Below are 23,466 nucleotides of genomic sequence, written 5' to 3' on the forward strand. Positions count from 1 at the left end.
GTTTTCATTTCTTTACACTAACGAGGAACCATTTGCAATTTAACTGTAGTTTTGTTGATTTAATTTTGACGTTTTGGAATTTCGCAAACAGTTTTTGCGTCTTTCGTGCTGCACATTGTCTGGTTGTCTTCGGTTTTGAGATCAAAATTAAATTGTATAAACCTTTTTGCGTATATAACAAAAAATAATAATAATACGACTATTTGGAGACTTTGAAAAAACACGAATTTTCATTTGTTTTGTGTTTGTATATATGTGTGTATATTTTTCATTCACTTTTTGCTTATCGTCTTGTTTCTATTTTCTTTGTTGTTCCAATTCAGTTTTCGAGTTTTCATGAAATTTGTTTTCTTTTCGACTTACAATTTATAAATTCAATACATTTCGTTTACAGTTAGGCGCTAACTACAAATATTATTGACTTCATCGCTGATAAATGCTCCAAATCGGAATAGGCCAAAAAAAATAATATAGGGTTTGTAGATGGACAAAATTAAAAAATAAAGATTAAAATAATAAGTTTAAAAATCGAAAAAAAATAATTGGTTGGTAGGGTAAATTAGAAATACTTAAAATAGAATCACTAAATGTTTTGCTTGTCTTCGCATGTTTGTTTGTTTGTTTGTTTGGGGTCTTTAAATTAACATTAAGCTAGAGTCGTTTTAAGTTTAGTTTTATCTTCGTTCGCTACATTTACATATACATAGTTAGAAACTAAATAGTCGAGATAGTGTCAATTTATGTAGTTTTTTTGTGTGGCTTTTTCATCTTTTTCTCTTATCCATGTCGTATATCGATGTGACCTATGAGTACTATTTACAAATCGCCCGATCCGACCGACTGCCTTGCATAGAAAAGCAGTCCCGTTTCGGGCGGCGTCAATGAGGAGGTTTCTTTTCAATCGTTTTATCATTAGTTTACATTTATGCGTAGGCTACGGCTACCGTTAATATTTACAATTTAAACCAAACTAAGTGAAAAAAGATTAAATTGAAGCAGATTTTTCAGTAACATGCAAAACGTCAAAACGTATGGAGAGTCGTCTTTTCGACTCTGTCGTCCAGTGGTTCTTGGTCTTGGTCTAAATTCTAGCAAGCAATTGGTCAAGTGATTTTTCTTTCGAGGGTACGGGGGTGTCAAAAACAAAAATGTTTGAATTTTGAAAGGTTGACTTTATGGTATACAACTTTAGGCTTAGGTCAGTCCATTGGAATAATTAAGGATGCAAAAGCTGTTTCCCGTTTGCCGTGTCGATCGAGTGTTTCGTATGCTCTTAATAATTTTCAATATTTTAAAATTTCTACATAAAATGTAGAGTTTCCAATTTAATAATTCCTAAGATTGCATTTTATAAAATCTATAAAAAGAGTTTTCTCGATCGACAAAACGGCTAGGTCGCAGTTCTGCTAATTACTATACAAATTTTCAGGGAGTTTACGAGCTATGCCTGTTACAGATTTTTCATTTTTCGTGACGACTACTGCTTCAATCAACAACAACATTTTGGCGTCTCTCTCACATTTCGAACCCAACCCAGTCTTTTCTTTGTGTGTGTGCTGTTAGCTCCTCCATGCGGATTTCTCCGTATTTCCCTTACATATGCGGAGTGCCGCAGACGACGGACCGCTGCTGTTGCGCCGTCCCCGCTCCGCTGCCCGCTGCCGAGGCGGCGGCCATTAGTTGAGATGAGCAGGCTCCCGCCACTCCCGCCGCCGCCAACGAAGGCCAACGCTGGCTGCAGTAGGATCCCTCGCCGAGCACGGAGATCCGCTTGCCCTCCGCCGCTCCCGGTGCTCCTCCCGACGCTCCCTTGGAGGAGCTGCCTGCCGGTGAGCCGCGGTGCATTAGCGTGGGATCGGTGTTGAGCTGCTTCTGCGACTTGGCCCGCTGCAGCGGAGCCACACAAAAGTCTGAATTGGCATTGTTGTTGTCCGCCACCGAGGCCACATATCCGCCGTACATGAGACACTCGTCCGCCGCCGCTGCCGCCGCCGCCGCCGCTGCTGCCGAGGCGCAAATGTTGTTGACCGACTTGTCCCAGGTGTTTTTGATGATGTTCGGGTTGCCGCCATCGAAGGTCAGTCCGCTGTTGCTGCCCGTTTTGCCGCCCAGAGAGGCCGAAGCCAGAGCTACGCCCACGGCACTGCCATTGTGATGCATCGTGGCCACCGCATTCTGCTCGTTCTGCTTCCTGGCCTCCGCATCGTCCTTTTCCTGGGCACGCTTACGCTTGCGCTTCATGCAGAACACCACACAGGCCGCAATCACGGCCACCAAAGGCATCGCGACAGAGAAGACAGCGATGAGCACCACCTGGGCATTGGTCAGACCATCGGCTCTCGCTTGCGTGGTGGCTCCATATTGGTGGGCATCGAAGGTCACCGAGGCGTAGGACTCCTCATCGCACTGCTTGCCGCGGAATCCATTGGCGCACACGCATTCGAAGGAGTTGACACGGTTCATGCAGGTACCGCCATTATGGCACGGATTACTGCTGCACTCGTCGATGTCCACGGAGCAATCCTTGCCAGTGAATCCCGCCCGACAGGTGCACTGATAATCGTTGTTGAGATTCAAGCAGGTTCCGCCATTGGCACACGGCCTAATGAGGCACAAGTCGACTTTGCTGCTGCAGTGAGTGCCATGGAATCCGGGAACACATTGGCAGCGATATTTGTTTACCATATCTATGCAGGTGCCTCCGTTTTCGCACTGGTGACCCAGACAGTCGTCGATGTTCGTCTCGCACTTGCTTCCCGAAAATCCCGCTGGGCAAATACACCTTCCGTTGGGCTGACAGCTTCCTCCGTTTATGCAGGGATTCGGACTGCAGTTGTCCAGCTGGAGTTCGCAGGTCGGTCCACTGTAGCCAATGGGACACTCGCACTGGTAGCCCTGACCCTTGCTCCCCAAACCGGGACGAACGTTACGGCAGATACCCTGATGGCAGGGCTTATCCGTGCAGGTGAGCACTTTCTCCTCGCACATCTTTCCACTCCAGCCGCTGGGACAATGGCACTTGTAGCCCGTTTTCGTGGGTGGCTCATCGATGCAGGTTCCGCCATTCTGGCAAGGATTGACATCGGCATCGCAGGAGTAAATCTCAGTTTCGCAATCATCGCCACTGAAGCCGGGAGCGCACTTGCAGGTGTACAATCCTTCGCCGGTATTGAAACAGGTTCCGCCATTCTTGCAGGGTCGGTGGTTGGTGCAGTAGTTCAAGTCCTGGTTGCAATACAAGCCACCCCATCCCTCGTTGCAGATGCAAGTCCAGGGTTTGTTGCAGGTGCCGTGGATGCAGTTTGGTTCCAGAACGCACTCGTTGCACAGAGCTCCCTTCCAACCCAGTTGACAACTGTAAAAAGAGAGAAAAAAGGAAAAAGGGGGTGGTTAGTGTGACCGTAGCTGGATGTGGGTAAGAAATAACGGTTAAAGCGCAAATGTGACCATGCTGCTGTATGAGTAACTAAAAGTTTTTTCTTTTACTCGCTTTAAAGACACCATTTTAAACTTATTCTTTTCATTTCTTTTTCAAAAGACTAAAAGAAATCCACAGATACACTTAAAGATCTTTGACTCTGTTTATTGAAGCGCCGCGAGCGCTGGTTTACTTTTGACTTTTAAATGCGAGTGAGGAGGACGGAAGGCCAGTGCTCCATCACCTGTTCCACGCATCTCTGCATCCCGCTCCCTCCCCCACGTACACTTGTTTGCATGCCACGCTTGATTGCAGTCGAAAAAGAGGCAAAAGATGGGCAAGAAAAGAGCAAAGAAGAGAAAGAGAGGGGGAGATGGGGGAAAGGAAGATGGCTTGTCAACTTGAAAAAGTCTCGTTCGCAATTGAAATAAAACGAATGTCTCTGCAAGAAGTCATATCCGCACACTTGAAAACGAAGAAGAGAAAGAGAGAGCTGAGGGAGTTTACACAATTTTTGCATTTCTCACGATCATAAATTGATTTCAAGCCAAAAAAAAAGTGTTTCCTCTGCAACAAATAAAGCAGGCACGCACGCACATGCACGCATTGCCAGATGCAAGTGTTGCCAACTGTGAGGCTAAAAAGCCTTCACCCACAAAGATTTCAATAGTTAATAATTCAAACCAAGACAGCTAACCTGTTGAAAGAGCGGGCGGCGGAGTGGGTGGAAGCGGTGGAGTTGGAGAGACAAGTTAACAGACAAACAGACTGACTGGGAGACAAGTAGTAATTGATATGCGTCAGCCAGTGTGTACACAAAGAAATGTCAAAAAAGCAACCGTCGCGTTGCCAACTAGCAAATGTGTGCTGTATGCGCTTAGAATTATTAAAATATTCCCACCATCAAACAACCTGGCTAAGTGGCACGCATACCCGGGCGTATCTGCGGTTTCCAGCTAACAATTCGATTCACAAAACAGTTCCACCAATCACTTTACTCCACTGGAGGCACTCCACTCCATTCCACACAATGATGTGTTGATTTTGGTGCTCTTTTTTATTTGGCACAATTATCGGCGGACCACAAAATGTTTGATTTCCGCCTGGCAGTGGAGAGAAGTTTATTGGCCAACATAATGCATAAATAATGGGCAACATCCTCTACTCTCGACGTTTGAAAATCAATTCAGCACTTTGCTGCTAGAGAGGTAACATTGGCACACAATCCATTGTATTATTAGAAAATAAACCTATGGTATAGATAAAAAAAGTTATGTAAAAACACAAAGTCTAGCCATATTGAACTTTATATTCTCGTGCAGCTGTTTTTTAGTTGAAATTGTATGCTGCAAATATCTGAAAATATTTGCCAGCGTCGTCAAAAGTGTTCGCTTACACCTTGATGGGCAAAAATGTGGGAAAACTTCGGTACTTGTAATTCAATTTGGCCGCCTTGGCTTTTACTTCGCTTCAAAATTGTAATGCAAAACCCTGGCCAAATCAAATGACATCGCGCCGAACCGAAAGAATTTCTGCGGGCGCCGAACGAACAAACGAGCGCGGGTAAAAAACGTGCATTAAAATCCAAGCAAAAACTAAAAAAGAAAAATAATAAAAATAAAATAAAAGAGCAGCAAAGTGTTTTCTGCCCTTTTCGCAAAGCTCACGGTAGCAGTCAAACATTCAGCATTACATTGAAAAGGTGTGCCCCATCATGATAGTTGTTGCTGTTTTTCTTGTTGTTTTTACTGGGTGGGCAGGTAAAACAAAAACAAAGGCAAACAACAAAGACAAACAAATAAAACGTGCAAACACAAGGAGGACAAGAATCATCATTAAATTGAAGGCAAAATAACCCGTTAGTTGCAGTTGGCAACAGTTGGCTTTGGCTTAATTGAAAGCATTTTCTTCTCAAAGTTCGGAAGATGTATCAAGTTTTCAAAATGAAAACATTTTAATAAACCATCTTAATTCAGCAAATTAAATTTGATGATATATTTCCTGATGCAACCATCGGCTCACAAAGGCCTAATCAACTAAATACGATCAAATAAAATACTTACACGCATTGATTGGGTTTCTCGCAGTGTCCATGCTCACAGCCTTTGGCGCATTTGGCTGCAAATAAAAAAGAGGGGGAAAATTTAAATATAAATTAATTGAAATGTAAACAATACGGGTGGTGGGGGTAAAACACTTTCCCAAAAAAATAACTTAAATGGCTTTGAAATAGACTCCCCACCTGTCCGAAGAAAAGAGAAACAAAAACATAAACCCGGGGGACACCCACTCGACTCGAGCTGCACAACCCACTCACAGACATCGAGATCCATCAAATTGAGGCAATTCAGAGGCAGAAGTGCCGAAAAAACTTTCTTTTTCACGCGTCTGGCAATGAAAAATAGACAGAAAAAAAGATGTCTCTGGGAAATAAAACAAAAGCAGCTCGCTAAACAATAGGAAAACGTTTAAAACGTTTTAGCACAGACTAGAAAAAAATACAAATAAAAAACAGAGACTATAAAAAATGAATCATGGCCAGTGGCTCTCAAACTCTCGGCGTTCGGCATTCGGCAATCGGCACTGTGTGAGTGTTTTAAGCCAAGCAGGAATAACTTGTTTCTAAGGCCAAAAAGGAAACACACAAAATGAAATAATCCCATGGCCAGGAGAAGAAGCAGCAGAAGCCTGAGCCTTAGCCTCAGCCTCAGCCTGAGCAGCTGAGGCGGAGGCCGTGGCCCAAAACAGCAAAACAGATTCCCAAGCTTAAAAGGTTCGACGAAAACTTCGATTGGAAGCTGGGCTGGAGATGGAGTTGGGATCTCTCCGAAGAATGTGGCAAACATGTTTCGACCGGCGAGAGAAGCGGCAGCAGCAGAAGGCAGGAAGTTGGGGAGTTGCCACAAGGGCCTAGAGAAGGGGCACAAAAGTCGTGAACAAAACTAAAAAAGGCAATGGCAAAAGGAGCCCGTGGAACAGAACGTGGAAGGAGCCGCCGAAGCCGCCGAAGATGATGATGCTCCTCTTTAAAATCGAGTGAGTTTCATTCAGAAGGCAGCAGGAAAATTGCTAGAAAATCACAAAAACGTGTTCTGCGAACGGGGAGGGGGATGCTGCTGCTGCTCTGCCCCCTTTTAATATATATAGTAGAGAAAAAGCGTAATATTGGCAATTGCCAATGATTTTTATTACCATCGCCCGCAGTAGACGAAGGAGGCTGGGCTTGAAATAGATTTTCCAGAAAGTGAAAAAGAAGTTCACACGCCTTAGGACAGAGATAATCCGCGCTAATCGAATGATATATATTTATGGCATATTCGAACTCTTCCGCTTACTTTCACTTTTGGTAGCCAAAGGGTTCTCAAAAACTCTTTTTATTGTATCTCCCGCAGATGTATCTTTTTAGCACCCACTGACCATCTGCCTGTCATTCATGAACTTTAGTCAAAATAGCTCATTTCCTTGAAATTAACTTCATTCATACACACATATACGCACTTGGCCGAAAAGCAAAGAGGAAGAACCAAAACCTTTTGGGCCAATTTACTCGGTGTTTTGTTTTTGCAGCCTGCACGTTTGGGCTTTTTATTTGCTGCTGCTCCTGCTGCTGCTGCTGGAAAATAATTTTCGCACATGTGTGTGCGAGTGAGTGTGTGCCTTAATTTAAGCTCATTTCTGCGCATTTAAGTTGAAAATAAAATATAGCAAGCAGGAGCAGCTGCCTCTTCCGCTGGGCAACTTGCTAAACCGGCAGCAGGACACAAAAATTATCTGCCCCGAAAAAAAGAAGGCAGCAGAAAAGACAAAAAAAAGAGACGAGAAGAGAGGACGCAGAAGAATCGAACCGAATAAGAAGAAGAATCCCGTCGTCGTCTTCAGGAGACTACGACATTTAAGGTGTAATCAGACGTTGCCACAACAGCCCTAAAGGAAGTTTGTTCTTGGGTCGACGACGCTTCTTCTCGGGTCCTCAGAAATGCTCGGCATGCAGACGATGAAGCAAAGCAGCCCAAACCCAAACTCAAACCTTGATCATCATCTGTATCTGTATCTGTGTCTGCGTAAGGGGTCCACTCGCACAGATACACCACCACTAGCACCGATACGGATACAGATACACCGGCACCACACCTTTTTGGTCCAAAAACCCGGGCCCTTGCACTTGGCGTGGGAAGATTTTTGTATGCCCTGCTCCTCATCATCATCATCATGGTTATGGGGTATGCTATGGTATGGTGTGTGTCTGCTCTGATTCACAGTTTAAAATGTTGGTAAAGCAAAGGTAGCCAAACAACGATCGACTGACTACCAACCAACTACAAAGGGCTGCCCGAATTTCTGCTCTCGGCAGTTCGTTAGACGTTTTGTTCTTCCAATGACAAATGACTTTTCCCCATTTTGTTTTTCGTTTCCCGAACTTCATTGATTTTTAATTTATTTGTTTGACTTTGATTTTCCCCCGCCTCCCACTTGATGGTCAGTTTCTGTATTCTGTATTCAAATTTTTCAGTTTCGTTTCGTATTTTTGTCAACTCATCTCGCCGTACGCATTCGAAAATAATTATACTTTAATTCGTTTCGGGGCAGCAGTTTTTGGGCATTGTGTACAATCATCTCATTTGATTTGACAAGCAAGTGATTTTCAATAATAATGAGAGCTGGCAGGCAAAAAGAAATAAATAAACTTCAGTTTTGAGCCACTTGAGTCGGGAGATCGGCAGAAGCAACAACAAACAGAGCGGACCAAGTGTTTTCGGGCTAAAAAATGCGTGGAGTGGCGATATGGAGGCTATTGATCCGTGTGGATATCTAAGGTCGAGATATCTAAGCTATCGAAGATGTTTCAACAGATCATGAAATAGTTTTCATAGAAATGTTCTAGGTACTTTTCTTGCTAATATTTAAAAGGTTCCCTTGACTTTACCATTTAACCTTTTATAATAGATCCCCCACCCACATGGTATTATTTTGTACTTACGTATGTGACAGTAATCGCCCTGCCATCCGGTCAAACAGATAATTTCGCCCGTCTCAGAGCAGGTGGAATGGCCAAATGAATCGTCGCGTGGCCGGCAGAACTTGGCACAGCCGGATCCGTAGTAGTTGGCATCGCAGGTGACACGGAAATCGTACTCCAGCGACGTGTACTGCGACTCCGACTTGTTCGTCTTCCACTCGGAGGACACCTCCAGTACCTGCTGCACCAAAAGCCGCTGGATGAGGAGATCTGGAAATAAAGATTTAGACCATGATAAGTGTGTGAGAACAAGTTGAGCCCGGCGATAGACTAATGAAGATTAATTGGGTTAAAGATGATCCGATGAGATGGCGCTCGGGGCCAAAAAAAAAACCTCTGTTTGGAATGCTGCAAATGGGAAATGGAAGTGGAAAACCAAAAATCGAAATCGAACGAATCTCGCTTCGCTTGGCAACTTGAAAACCCCCGAAATGCAATTGCTTGTCACAGAGTCAAGTGCTCAAAGCCGAGGTATGCAGTTTGGTAAGGGTACTGAGTACTACTTGGTATTTGGCGATGAGAGAGGCAAAAGCTGGCAGACAGACACGGGGCATGGCTAAAATACAGCAAAGAGAAAAAATAAAAGAAAAGAAGGCAACAGGCAGACCGCCAGCCAAGCTCGTCGAGGCATTTTTCAGCTGTTCGCCGACCGGTCTCGAGACTTTGGGATGGCTGGCAACTCGTTTGTGTGCGTCGCGTATCTACAGATACTGCAGCGGACACCGATGCAGATACAGATACATGTGCAGCCACATTATGCCATGGTCTATAAAGTAAATTGCAGGTGCATGACTATTCGAATTGCATGCAGCTAAGCCAAAGTTAAAGTTAAAGCTAAAGCTAAATCCAAAGTTAAAGCCAAGCCAGAGTCAAGTTTTCTGTTTGAAAATCCTACATAAATCTCTCTGGAATTTACATGTTAAAACCAAGAACAAAACAAAACGGAGGAGACCCCCATTTAAATGGCCCCTGAGAAATTAGAGCACTGAAAGTGAAATTAAGAGCGGTATCTAGTTCACTTTTCCACCATTTTTCCAATACCGATCTCACTATTGAGCAAGCGACCAGAAAAATATTTGCCCAAATATATCAAAGCATATTGTCAAAGCTATATTTTACACAGGGGCCTCACATATGGAGCGAGTGTCCATTGGACAAGCAGCCCAACTGGTTGGCCAATAAAAATATTAAATAAAAAATTCGGCAACTCCAAAAACTCACTAATTAATTACCAAAAATATGCACAACTCAAATGCAGCAACAAGAATTCTTAGCCAGTTGCTCGAGCCACTAGCTGTTGGCTGTTAGCCGTTGGCAAATGCATTTTTTGGCCAAAAACCTGGCGAGTGTGTGTGGTGTGTGCTGTGCTTCACCTGCCGACGAACGGGGCCGACAACATGGAAAAGCATTCAATGCAAAAATCGCACCAGCCAACAACATTCCAAAAACAAAAAAAAATTGAATTGTACTTTGTGGTTTTATTTACATTTGCAACAGCGACACACACAGATAAAGCCCATAGGATTTGTGGCATGACAGGTTATTAGACAAGCCGGCAAGAGACGCACAATTTTTCCAGCCAGTTTGGCCAGTTTGCAGAAAAACGTGCAATAAAATATATCAGGCAAATTTTGTGAAAATATTTACGCAAAGCTGCATTTTCATAATTATCTGTGGAAAGGAGCGGCGTGTGACAACTTTCGCAATGACTGACGACGATCGCGGAAATGTTGAGATTTTTGTGGGAATTTCTCCAGGGAGGTAATTAGAAATCAAAATATCTTAAGCGAGTGTCCTATATCGTATTGGAAAAAAACCTCTCCCCTCTTCAATCGCTTTGTCAACAAATGAGTGAAATTTGTTTGCAACAAATTTGCAACAAGAAATCCAAACTTGACTCTGACTCCCGATCTGCGGATCCCCCCTTTGAAAATGCCTCCCCAAACCATTTTTTATTTGCAGCATCCGCCTCCCCAAGTATCGCTGACTTGGACTTGAGGAATTTTTTCGAAAATACCATTTTATCAAGACACACGACGACGACAACAAAAACGAAAACAACAACGACAAGTTTTGTGGCAGACAGACAGACAGAAAGACAGAAGAGATCGAAGGAAGCCAAGTCGAAAAAGAGAAGTTGGGCTCTTGTTGCCGGGCTGCCGCTTCTTGATCCAATGAGTTAAAATTAAAAGATAAGCATTTTAACAACATCGAACCAGGAGAGCAGCAGGGCGGCAGAGGCAGAGCAGCGATCGGCGGCCACAACAACGTGCAACTAACAACTTTGGCATTGGCAGAGATTAATTGGTAGGTAGGGATAGGTGAGGAAGCCGAAGAGGCCGCCAGAGTCCGGCGAGAATCTCGGATCTGGAGAGGCATGAGTTGAAAGATTTCTGAACGCATCAAGGCGAGAGGCCAGAGAATCACCTTGCAATACCCACTACACGGTACGAAAATTGTGATTTAATTAAATGGGGGATTAAAAAATAAAACCCTAAACTGTTCAACAAGATTTTCTAAATATTTTCAAAACGCTTTTCATAAAAATTTTATGTGGTATACCCAAAATTATGCTAATATGTTAATTTTGTAATTTTCGCACAGTGCCTTTGCCTTCGAACTGGGATTCCGATTCTTTTTGCCCAGCAGGTCCGGTTCCTTTGGCTCTTGGCCGTTTAGCTGGCCTCGGGGTATGGGCGAAAACCTGGCGAAAAGGTCGCCATGTGCGTTGTGCCCCTCCCCTTTCACCCCCTCAGCCTCCTCGCCTTTATGTAATTTATGTTAAATGAATATAACAAAAAAGAGCTAAACTCGTTGGCGTAAATTTGCTATGCAAGTCCAAGTATGCGGGAGATCGTCATTCGGCGAGCATTCAGCGAAAGCAAAAAGGAGGAAAAAACTATGTTGCATACTTTTAAATAATGAAATTAATCCTTGACAGGCGGCGAGACTAGGAAATCTCGGTGTGCAGAAATTGAAATTGCAATTGCTGTTCGGGGGGCAAGGAGTTCGGAGAGTACGATACTTGTACCGATAAAGATCTATTAGCCTGGGACCGCCTCGGAAATTAGCCTTGCTCAGCGGGAGGGAAGCCGAGTGAAAATCGAGTGGTTAAGGAGCTCCCAGCAAAACAATTAAAATTCCTTTACGGAATAGGCCAAGCTAAATATAGAAAAATCGAAAAGGGCTTATGAAAAAGGGCGAGACGAAAAACAAAGAGAATACAACATGCTAGAAATTCCTATGAAAACTCCATAAATCCCGAAGCAAAAGAAAGTGCAGGTAGCTAAGCCCCAACAAGCAGGTAGCTTCTCCTCCGCTCTTTCATCAAAAATTGTGTGGGAAAATCGGCCACAAAAAAAGTGTTTTTTAAAATCCAAACTGAGGAATTCTACTTCTTGTTTTTTCTTGTTGAAGAAAGAAAGAAAAATCGTTTTGCTTTGTCAAGGATTTTTTCTTCTTCGCTTCTTGGCTAGATCCTTGTGTGGTCTCCTTATCGCCGAAAGACAATCAGTTACTACACAGAGATTCATGTAGCATTGTTTCCAAGATGGATTACACACGATCTCGCTGCGATCTCCTGGATTCTCGATCGAGACAATCGGACTTTACTAGCAGCGTTTAGTTCGTGAGCCCGAGGGCTTAATTGCATTTTAAGCAAATGAGCGAGGGATGGGCTAACCTCAACTTCGAGCACACTTCCGTTCCAAACAGGCACAGACAACAAAAGGCGACAAAGTCTGGCCCTCGATTATCGGGGGATGTGTGTGTAGTGTGTGTTGTTGGTTATTTAAAACCACTCAATACCCCGGAAATCTTACACTGAGCGAAGAGGAGCAAGTATCAAGTTGCAGGTTAGTTTTTGCGATCTTTTTTGACAGCTTTCGATCATCACAGGAAGCAGGATGATGGTGAGCTCATAACTTTGGGCCACGTTTTCAAGGAAGTAATTTCACGACCCGAAAGGTAGTTTAATATATTTATTTTACTTACTGTTGGTGCGAGCATTGCCGCTGTTGTTCGTATCATGCCAGGCCTCGACGATCAGCGAGAAGGTGCCCTGCAAATCGGAAAGAGAGAAAAGGAAATGGTTAAAGAAAGTTCAAATCTAAACGGGAAATGACAGGCACTAATACCCCCAAACACATACTTATCAAACCGAATCGTCTATAACTAATTTCGAGCTAATGGGAAGCTCCGCCGCCTCCACAGAGAGCACTCATTATAAAGAGATTATGACAGGGCCGCCCACACAATCACCCAATCCCAAACCAAAAGCCCCGCTGGCCACCAAATCTAATGCAATGCGAATGCATTTCAAATGCAAATCGGCAAAATGCAACTTCGAATGCAACCGGCAGGCAGCGCCCTCAATTCACACTTGATTTCGAATGCAGCGCTGCTGGAAAAACCGGCAGAGATGACACAAAATCCGAATACGAATCTGAATCCAAATCCGAAGCAAAGCGAAAACCAGCCGATGGAAACTTTTGCAGAGGTGTCTACTGGGCGTGTGTGTTGTAGTTTTGGATTGCGTAGAGTTTCGAGCTTCGAGCTCCGAGTTCCGAACTCCGAGCTCCTAACTTCGAGTTTCAATTCGCATGTAAATGACTAATTTTTCGACCAACTTTCGATTTTGCGTGGGCTTTGGGCCAACCGGAGATGTAGAATTAATTTGGTTGATAAGCCACCGTTGCCGATTGATTGCATAACGATTGCATTTGTGTGTGTCAGACAGTCAGGCAGTCAGACATTGAAATTGCACTTTTCGCGGATCTCTTCTATTTGTCGCTGCTGCTTATAAACGTAAAACGTAAAATTTATATGGGCACGACAGGAAGCAAATCAGACATAGATGATCGGCTTTAACCAGCGGCACACAATGGGAAATGAGCAGGAAAGGTAATAACAAGCGAATGGCTAAAATGAAATGAAGCGCTGCGATGGTTTATTGGTTTTATTGTTTATTGTGCAGAGAAATAAAGTTTTCAACAGTGGCTACGTGCCAGCTGGTTGTCTGCATAAAACTTCCCATAGTGGGAAATTTTTATGTTCTTGCAAAGGGAAATTTTCTTAGATCAGAAATTTCTTATTATATTTTATATCTCTGGCAATTTAAGAGTTTTCTTTGTTTTTTAAACTGGGGACATTTTATTAAAACTACAGGGAAATGTTTGTATTTTACCTTTAATGTTTTCCCTTTGGCAAGTTAAGTATATACCTATAGATTGCACTCGTGCACTGGCGTATGCCAGATCCAAAAATAAATGAGGCAACATGCTTCAGCGGCCGCTTAGTGAATATCGCGTGCGTCGGTGCTGTATATCAACGTCAATATCCAGCATATAGCATATAGCGTACAGAGCATAGGGATCTGGATAGGGTGAAGTGCCCTGCGGCAGGAGTAGGAGTGGTAGCCCAGACACGTAGCAACAGCCACAGGGGGACTGCTGGCTCTCAGAAGACACAGCCCGAAGACACAAGACACAAGACAGAAGACACAAGACAAGACGGTCGTCTGACGCAAAGGGGGGACTAAAGTAGCAAAGTTCAATACGAACAAGAGGAGCATGAATGCTGCCTGCCATTGCTTGACTATTTTTAGTCGCTGGGGCAGAGGGCGGTGGCGGAAAAGGGGGAGTGGCTACGCCCCACCCCACCCCTACATGCAACATCGGTTGCCACCATATCTTCTGGCGTGTCGTCAGGCATGCGTGGCTCGTCTTTCGTTGTTTTAATTAAGTGCAACATTAAATTAGTTGATGCAGCAGCACAGCGGCAACTGCAGACAGAGTCATACTATAATTAAATTTATAGTTTGACCTAGAAATATTTCGAAGTTGAAAGTGCGCGGAAACGGACCGAAATAAAGTCTAGAATGTGTTAGAAGCCTAAATAGAATACTAATTTTAGAGAGCAAAACAAAGAACCGAGTTTCTTGTTCCACTAAAAATAAATTGATTACAAGCGGAGTAACCAAAATAAAAACTAGAATTTTCTAGAAAATCTATAAATACTACGAGGGAAGTTTCCGCTTTTTACTACATTTAAATTATTCCTAAGATCAACAATTTGGCGCGTGCTTTTCGAGACTCCCCGTTTTAACTTAATTATGGTAGCCCACAGTTCGCTAATTGTTTATTTATGCCTACCCGCAGTTTAACCGCTAAAAATTTATGCAGCTTACACATTTCACGTGCCAAACATCTTTCGCTACCTGGGTCCGGTGGTAATATGTAATAGCCCCCCTCCCAACTTTCCTCCCCCTTTTTCGGACCATGACTTTGCACACATGTGTGTAATGATAATAATAGTGACGCTGCACATGCGCAGCTCTAAGCAATTAGGAAGTAAAGTGTCTACGCAAAGAGAAATAGCAAACGGGGGATCGAGATAGAGAAATACCTATATGGGGAGAGAGAGGTAAAAACACCCCTTAAAACTGCGGGCGCACTGACACAAAAATACGTTACAAACTCCAGTTATTGCTACTGGCATAAATACTTTGAAGCTTGAATAACTTCTTCGTTTCTAGGGTGGACCCATCATCATGTAGAGCCTCTTGTCGTAATAATAATTAAGAAATGCACGGCATGCCGAGCTGAGCCACAGCCGCGATATACATATTTTTCTTGGCCAGTCGAGCTGAACAGAATTAAAGAAGAGCGTCTGTGGAGGTATTTCAAAATTTCAGCAATTTATTGAGCACACGTGCGCTTCGAAGAGGGGTACAAAAATAAAAAGGGGTAGCATTTCTACCTTAAAAAATAAATCACCAAAAAGGTGACAACCCTAAACTGAAACCACCACCATCCAAAAGCTATGAAAACTTTAACTCAAGAAGACTTTGTGTTAAAAACGGGATTTTTTAAAAGGAAATTTCTTTCAAATAAAGAGTTTTTATAAAAGGTGACTTAGGGAAGTACGACTGTGTATATCTCCCGAGAAGTCAAAACCGGGAAAGCGTAGGGCAAAAAGTAACGGCAACTTCAGGAGCCCAAGGGTGGGTTATAACCTTGTGTGCCAGCGATCTGGAAATTGTCGCTCGCCAGTTCATATAGCATATAGCATAGTATCGTATCGTATTGTATGGGATCGGATCACTGGTGGTGGTGGTGCTGAATATGGTGGTGACGGTGATATAGTGGTGGTGCGCCGTGGTGCGGTTCGCGCACGCGTTTTCAGCGCATTTTTAATAGTCGACAGATGTTTGGTGCGGCGTGTGCGCCACAGCCAACAACCCTCGACAAGGACGCTCGGCGGAAATAAATGAATGCGGCGTCAGGGGAGTTCGGGTTTATGCCTCTCCCGCGGGAGCGATCGGGGCTACTCTATAAAAAGCCCAAACAAATTAGCAAAGATGCCGCACGAATAAGTTTTCTGGCGAAAAACTACGCGCAAAGGCGAAGAAGACAACTTGGAAATTTTTATTGACTGACTGAATGAGTGACTGGCGTCGTCGCAGGGCAAATCTAAATATAAAAGCCATCGGAAACAGTGAGGGCAGAAAGTGCTCGGATAAGCCTTTAATTTTTATGACAATTCTGTAGGGCAATCACAATAAATCTGGAACTGTTTTTAGGTTCTGTAGCTCTTTAGAGGTATTTTATAGTATTATATTTCCCGTATTATTTAAGATATTCTAGTACTTACCGGCCATGAGAACGAGAAGGGGAACTGGATGGGGTTCGTGAAGCCCTTGTTCTGGAAGCGCTGGGCGTCGGTCAGGTTGACCGAGTTCTCGCCCAGAATGGGCGTCACCACGTCCCCGTAGGTGCACTGCGAGGTGGTGTCGATGGTGGCCTGGTAGTGCTTCAGGCAGACGCGAAACCGCGTCTTGCAGCTGCCGAGGCACTTGCCCGTCGCCCCATCGGACTCGCCGCTGCAGCAGCGGCCCTCGTTGTCCCGCCCGTGATCGTTGCTGAAGTACTTCAGTCGCAACTCAAAGCTGCCGGAACTGTGAACCTGCAACGGATGCAACAAGAGGGGGTATTTTATTAGTCAAATCAAATTAAAAAGCAATTCATTAAGGCACACACATTAAAAATAAATAATACAACAAAAAAAGCGAGACAAAAAGAGGGGCAAAAATCGAAAAACAAAGAATGCAGCTCCCAACAAGACGATAAATCTTTCAGCATGGTATTTAAACAAAAACTGAAATTGCAGAGGAATTTTTTAGCAGCGGCAGCGAACATTCAGAGACCCATGCAAAGGACAACACGAAAACAGGCTTATGAAATATTAAGCGAGAACCAAAACCGAATGAATCCAAAACCGAACCGAAACCGAAAAGCCCGGGCCACATGACAAATGCTCAGCAAGCGGTCGTTTTCTTCAGTTTCGGTCCGTTGCGGTCCGATTCGGTTTGCAATAAATTCCACTTGGCTTGGCTTTCTGCTCGACTTTCGTTTTGAAGCGCCGACAATATTTGCATATTTGGATTTGCAAATTTGTTTGATAGCCGTCGTCTCATAAATTTCTCAATTAATTCGAAGCCGTTTGGAGTTTGAGGTGTGAGGGAAATTAGCTAAATGGGTCAGGCTTGTGTTCGAAAGTGTCGTTTGGTTGATTTTAATTGATTTTTTAATATTTACCATGTAGGGAAGTTGTTAATTTTCAGTGATATTACCATATCTGAATAATTTCCAAAAAAAATACTTTTTTCCCCACTTTAAAAAAACTTTTTCAAAAACTTCCCCTAGTGGGAAATTCGAAGGGAAATTGCCATTACACCTCAGTTTGGACTTGGCACTTAAAACTTAATTATGACTTCATCATCTGGGCCCATAAATGGGCGAGACAAGCGACCAATGCCCAAAAATAGGCGCACTGCGGAGTTATTGCTCCGTTTTCTATAACTGTTCGGCAATTAACATTTCAGCCACAACAAGTGAAGCTTGTTAAAACGACAATTTAATTGTTAACAAGACATGAGCACCACAGTCGCCTTCTCTTTCTCTTTCTCACTTATTTATTGTCGAGTGCTCCACATGTGGCTTGGGAAGTTTTGTGGGTTTTCCTCTTCTCTTTCTCGGCTTTTGTAGGAACACGGGTGTTTAATTGCTCAATTAAGCAGAAGTGCGGTCCACAGATGCTGTGTCGAATCGCAGGTGTAATCGTAATCCCAGCCGGAAAAGTAGAGCTTAAGATGGCGCTAACATTGTTCAAAGGCTTTTCCAATTGTAATTGTAAGGGAATTTGGAGCGAAAGAGAGGGAGCATTGAATGAATGTAAGCGCAAAACGAAAGACTTAGGCAACGAACGCGGGCACAAAACGAAAAACGTGTACAGCAAGAAAATTGAATGTTTGATTATAGATTGGCATGTCAGTAATGCAACACAAAATGTAAAAATTATCTAATTCATATTTTTTACATTTTAATGCGTTTTTAAATTATTTATTCCTTTATAAATAAATCCTATAAAAAAGGTAAACATCTATTCAAGCTACTTTTTTTCTGTGCATGTATTAATAAGCAGCCAACAAAAACAAAACGGACGCAAAAGAGCAGCACATCGAAGAAGAAAAAAACACAACAAAAACTTAAATAAAAGAAGCAGCAGCAACAGGCAGCGACGGCGACGGCGACGGCGACGTCGACGTCAGAGAAAAACGATGAAAAAATGTACAAGTAAAACCGAATTGTTTCCCACGGCATACGATTTTGCCGGTCAACATTGATGGTTAAAACGAGGGAAAGAGACAGAGCGAGAGAGAGGGCGGCAGTGCGGCGGCAGAGAGCGAGAGAGCAGCAGCAGTTAAAAGGTGTAAGCGAATGAACGCCAGGTGAAGAAGAGCAGTGCAATGCAGCCATATTGAAAGATCGCCAAAAGAGAGACGGACAGAGAGAGGCCCCAAAGCTATAACAGTTTAGCACAGAGAGGGAGAGAGCGAGCTAAAGCGGTAGTTGTTGTTGTCAGCTGAGCGCAAAAAGAGCAAAGCGTGACTTAAAAGTGAATTGGAGTCGCGTGTTTTGCTAGTGTGTGTGTGTGTAAGCTTACAAGCTGCAGCTGCCAGCTGCTCCAAAGAGAGGGAAAGAGCGGCTCTCCCAGAGCAAAAACTTGTTTTCAACGGCGCTTTGAAGAGGAGCATAAATATGCGCAAAAAAAGAAAAGAATAAGAAGCAGGCAAAAAGAATTAATAGACAATCAAGCCAAACGATGCGTCTGAATTAATAAAAGAAAAACAACAAAAAGACAGAGGGAGAAAAACCATTGAGCGGAAGGAAGGTTAGAAAGGTGGATGGGGGCGGACGGGCGGACGGGGGCATGGCTGGTGGAAAGCCAAACTAAACTTAGCTAAAAAACAAAAAATGAGACAAACAATAAAGGCACACACAAACAAAGGCGCAGCAGTTGACACAACATGTACACAAAAAACAAAACAACAAGCAAATCAATTTGCATAACACCGAACAAACATTCACACACACTTTTTAAAGATGGTGGGAAGCAAAAGCAAAACAAAACAAAAATGCAATCGTTAAAACCACAATAGTTTTGTCCAGCATTTGACACCAATTTCGGTTATAGTTTCTCACACCGTTTTAAGGTGACTTAAAATATGCGGTAAATATTAAAACGCTTTCAAGGGAATTTGATCTTTTTTAACCGTTTTATCAAAAAATATAACAATTTTTAATCATAGAAAATATTATTTAAGATTTTTAGCCCGTATATCAACATTTCCCTGAAACTTTTTCAAGAACATTCAGTTACACCTTGCACAATCTTCCTCATAACTTTGGCATAGGTGCACTGGTAATGGTTCTTTTTCCGTTTCTTATTTGCCTTTGCCTTCAACTCTGAACTCCACTACGACTGAACCCCCGACAGCTAAAGAAGTGGGGCTACGAGGGGGTTCCCCAGGTGGAACTTGAAAGCTGGAACTGCCAACCTCTCAGGTGGGAGACAGACACTTGTTAAAGTGTTAGAAAATAGTGCGTTGCATTGTTTACCTTTTGCTTGAGCCGTTCTTTGTCTCTGTATCTTTGTCTTTCTTTTCACTGGCCACTACTCCTATTTTTACTGCGATCACTCAGGCTTGAAGCGACTAGTTAGTTAGTTCTTCGTTTCTTTTCTCCTCATTTTGCCATTTCCACGTCAACTTGCCTTGACTGACAGACAGTTGTTGTAAAAAAAAGAGAGGAAAATATAACACAAGGGGACATAAAAATGTATGAAAGCACGCATTTTTATTATAATTTTCCCTGACTTTTCCTCGACTTTCCTACAGGTGTTTGCTTTGATGCCCCTGCACTGTATGTTGTTTATTAATCATTTAAATTCATCATCATAATCAACCGTTAACAACGGGCTTGGGAAACAGTTACAAGCGCAAGTGAATCATCGCATTGTGTGGGAGTAGGCGTCTCTTCCTCTTCTCGGCTTCTAAATTGCAATTAATTATGTTATACGAAGAAAGAGTGGAGCCGAGAAGACTACGAGAGCTTCCCCCACGAGTCCCAGTCTTCTCATTCATTCATTCATTCATTTCCATTCCTTCGGCGCTCAATGTTAATATGAAAATTGCATAAATGCAAAACCCAAAGACAAGGCGACTACGGTTATTTGATAGTTAAATTGAAATTTAAACGCAGCATGGGACAAGAAAGGGTCGTCGAGAAATTGTGAGAATAATACGCTATAGAATAAGGAGAAAATTGAATTAAATTGCATTGCTAATGGCTGCCTAATTGCCCGAGATATTATTTTAAATGGCAAATTAAACTATTCCACCTTTAATTTCAGTGGGAAATGAGTCAGAGTTTAGGGATCCACTCGGGGCAGATGTTTCCATATATGGGGAGACATTTTCAGCTGGTCGCAGCAGTCTCAAGACCCCAGGAGGTTGGCGTCGAGACACTTTTTTGGGACGTTGTTAAAATTAGCGACTAAGTAAAGGACTGGAAAAAATAAGCTGGTCGTCGAGTGAAGTTAAAGCACGCAACGTGCCAAAGTTGGGCGAAAATAAAGCGGAGAACGGAGAGTGGAGGAGGACAAGAGCACATGCAATGTGCACGGTAAATAAATGGGTAAATATCATCGATCAACTATAAATAAATGAATATTTTTAAAAAGATATCAAACTTTTGATAAATTATTTTTAAATATATCATTTTTAGATAACAAAAAGTAAGATATTCCATATTCCAATACATTTTTCAAAGACTTGTTTTGGGTACAACTTTTTATCCGTGTAACCAGGGGATGCTGGCGTTAAAGATCAATGAAAGCATGGCAGAAAAGAATCGCAAGGAGAGGAGCAAGTGAAGCTGAGCATGTGTCGCGTTGACCTACGCAGAGCGTAAAGTAAACCGAAAAAAAATCGCATGTAAAAAGCGCATGCAAAGCGGAGGAAAAGAGGAGGAGATGACAGCGACAACGGCAGATGTTGCCCAGCATCATCAACTTTTTAACATCGGCTTGTAGCCCATACTATAGCCTCACATTGAAATCGAGCAGTTTTATAATTTTTTGCTGCTGTTCAAGAGGCATACGCTACGCCGTTGGTGGTAAATTTTGATGTTGAGGCAGACTTTGATTATCTCTGGTTCTTACACAGTGCAAAATGAAGCTGAATCTGTCTAGAATGTGTAAGTAAAAACAGGAAATGCTAAGTTTATTTAAGGATAGGATTTTCAGAACTACAACAGTTTTTAAAGAATAAATTCTCTGATATTCCCTTATCTGCTTAACTGTTTCTAAAACCTTTCCAACGTATATTCGATATTTACCCGCTGTGTACTAGTATTCAACAATTTTTGGGGATGGACCTGTTTGGCCATTGGCCTCGCCTGTTTTCCAAACTAGTTTTCATCTATGAAATATGTTCGTTCCGAAAAGGGTGATATGATCCGATCCACGATTTCCACCCCTAAAAGCCAGCCCGCTTAAAATACCAGCTCAGCTGTTTCTACCCAAAAAGTTCTCAAGTTACAAGCGTTTGAAAAATGAATTGAAAGGCAAAGGCGATTTTAGAGTGGTTTCAAAATGAGATATTTTGAGATCATTTTAAGGCAGCTACTTTAAAATATAGTGAATTTAGTAACCTGGCAACCCTAAAGCTTTAATCGTTTCTTCCTTTTTGGCCACACACACATGCGCGCACACCACGCCAGCTGCAAAAATTCAGCGGTGAGTGCACGCGTGCGCAGAAGAAATAAATTGTGAAAAGTGCCAAAAATTTAGCTAGCTGAAGGGAAAATGTGTGCTTTTCCCTGGACCTTATAACTCACCTGCACGATGACTGTGAAGCAAATGAATGCCGTTAATAAACATTTAATCCAATGCATGTTTATTGATGATTTTGTTGCTGGTTTTTGGATTGAGTGTCGCTTTAAGTGTAATAATCCACGGGCTGTGTGTGTGTGTGTGTGTGCGGCAACTACTCAAATTGTTTATTGTATTTTATGTTGTGTATTTTTTGGTTACTTGTCGCACATGGTTTTGCAATTCGCTTTAAGCGTTTTCGTTGTTTTGCCGCTGGTTTTGTTGTTGCAAGCTACACGTGCACGCGCCACATTTTTTGTTGCAATTTCCTCGAGTGTGTTTATTTTTAAGTGTCGCGAATTCGAAGCTTTTCGCGTGTCTTCTCCTTTTCACGCAAAGAAGCGCAAAAGGGAAAAGCGAGAGAGGGAACTAACGGTGCCGCTGTATTTTTTTTCTATTTCGGCGGAAACACTTTGTATTTTATCTCTTCAAAGATCATTTATTTTGATTCTTGGTTCTGGCACTATTTTATTTTTCTTGCATGAATTTCAATCAAGAACTGCCAAGATTCGTGGAAACTGCAATATTTGGCTGGAGTATTGCATTGGCAGTTCGCGTCACACACTGAATGGTTTTAGTCGCGGACCGGGGACTTGTGTTTTTCAGTAGCTCTAGCTGCCTTCGGGAGCTGCCTTTCTTGAGTTACTTGCGCGGCCGAGTTGAAAAACGTAATGCCGTTAAGTTCCGAAACCGAAATCCAAGTCCCCTATAGTTTTACCTCGGCCGCGAAACATACTAAAATATACCACTCTCTCGCCGCTCTCTGCTCTCCGCCGACTAGCTGCATCTCGCTCTGCTGCACGGCGAGCGCGCTGCACTTCTGCTCTCGCGCTCTCTCCGCCTGGCCGCCGGCTCTCTCGCCTCTCTGCGGAAGGGGGACGCACTGAGGTCCTCTCGCTCTGACTTACGTAGTTGGTGGCGCAGCTGCTCTGTGGAACGGGTTTCGTGGGCAAAATTAGGAAATTTGTGCTGGGGCATGGTGACTCGACCTTCTGCTACCCGGTACTTTACTAACAATTTTTTCATTTCGCGTTTTTCCAGATAGCCAAAACCAAAACATCCTTCGCATTGATTTGTTGGACCAAAATCATAGATTAAGGAACTTGGGTACCGTTTTATGATATTCAACAGTTTTAATGAATTAGGAATTGAAATTACATTAACCGGATGATTCGAGGACTACGTTTCTATTTACTTCTTTAATGGGTTAAGGTTTCCAGGAGTACAGTCAGAATTGGTAAGAACTTCATGATAAATTCTAAACAAAAACGGAGAGTATTACTGTTAAATGTTTTAAATTGATGAATAAAATAATGTACAGAACTTTTGAATATTTTATTTGCTTAGAAATATTATACAGATTAATAATTTTAAGATTTAATTAGCTCTAAAGTAATCTTAGGCTCTATAAAAATATATGGCTTATACAATTTCCTTACTTTTATATTTTGGTTTTTTTTTTTTTTAAATATTAAAAAAGAAAACGTGTCTTTGGTGGTCTTTTATCCGCACTCTCATTAAAAATTAGCCCAATCACCTTACGAAAAGAACAAGATTAATATAATTCAAACATTGTAAATCACTTGATAACAGCAGTTCATTGAAGACGCCTGATAAATGGGTCTACAAGGCAAAGGGCTAAGAAGAACGTGACCAGAACTCTCTTCGCGCGAAATAAAGTTGTTGAAATTTGTACAATAAAAATCGGTCTTCATTAATTTGCATCGAACGAAGGAACATTTGCATATGCATAAGG

The 23,466-nt window shown here is 42.6% G+C and overlaps 1 protein-coding gene and 1 long non-coding RNA gene across 2 annotated transcripts; one reads left to right on the forward strand and one right to left on the reverse strand.

Annotated features, from left to right (window-relative positions):
• Nucleotides 1-276: 276 nt before the first annotated feature.
• Delta (neurogenic locus protein delta) lies at nucleotides 277-22,392 on the reverse strand. Its single transcript, XM_017141572.3, has 6 exons — nucleotides 21,677-22,392; nucleotides 16,089-16,400; nucleotides 12,429-12,495; nucleotides 8,397-8,645; nucleotides 5,482-5,536; nucleotides 277-3,355 (listed from the first exon to the last, which is right to left on the reverse strand). Exons 1-6 carry the CDS (start codon nucleotides 21,731-21,733, stop codon nucleotides 1,594-1,596), a joined length of 2,502 nt encoding a protein of 833 aa, XP_016997061.1. The 5' UTR covers nucleotides 21,734-22,392; the 3' UTR covers nucleotides 277-1,593.
• On the forward strand, nucleotides 6,892-8,487 carry LOC138913345 (uncharacterized). Its single transcript, XR_011419030.1, has 3 exons — nucleotides 6,892-7,315; nucleotides 7,929-8,300; nucleotides 8,363-8,487. It is a non-coding gene; the product is annotated as an uncharacterized lncRNA (long non-coding RNA).
• Nucleotides 22,393-23,466: the final 1,074 nt, after the last annotated feature.

Source organism: Drosophila takahashii, chromosome 3R (genome assembly GCF_030179915.1).
Source record: "Drosophila takahashii strain IR98-3 E-12201 chromosome 3R, DtakHiC1v2, whole genome shotgun sequence".
NCBI classification, from domain to species: domain Eukaryota; kingdom Metazoa; phylum Arthropoda; class Insecta; order Diptera; family Drosophilidae; genus Drosophila; species Drosophila takahashii.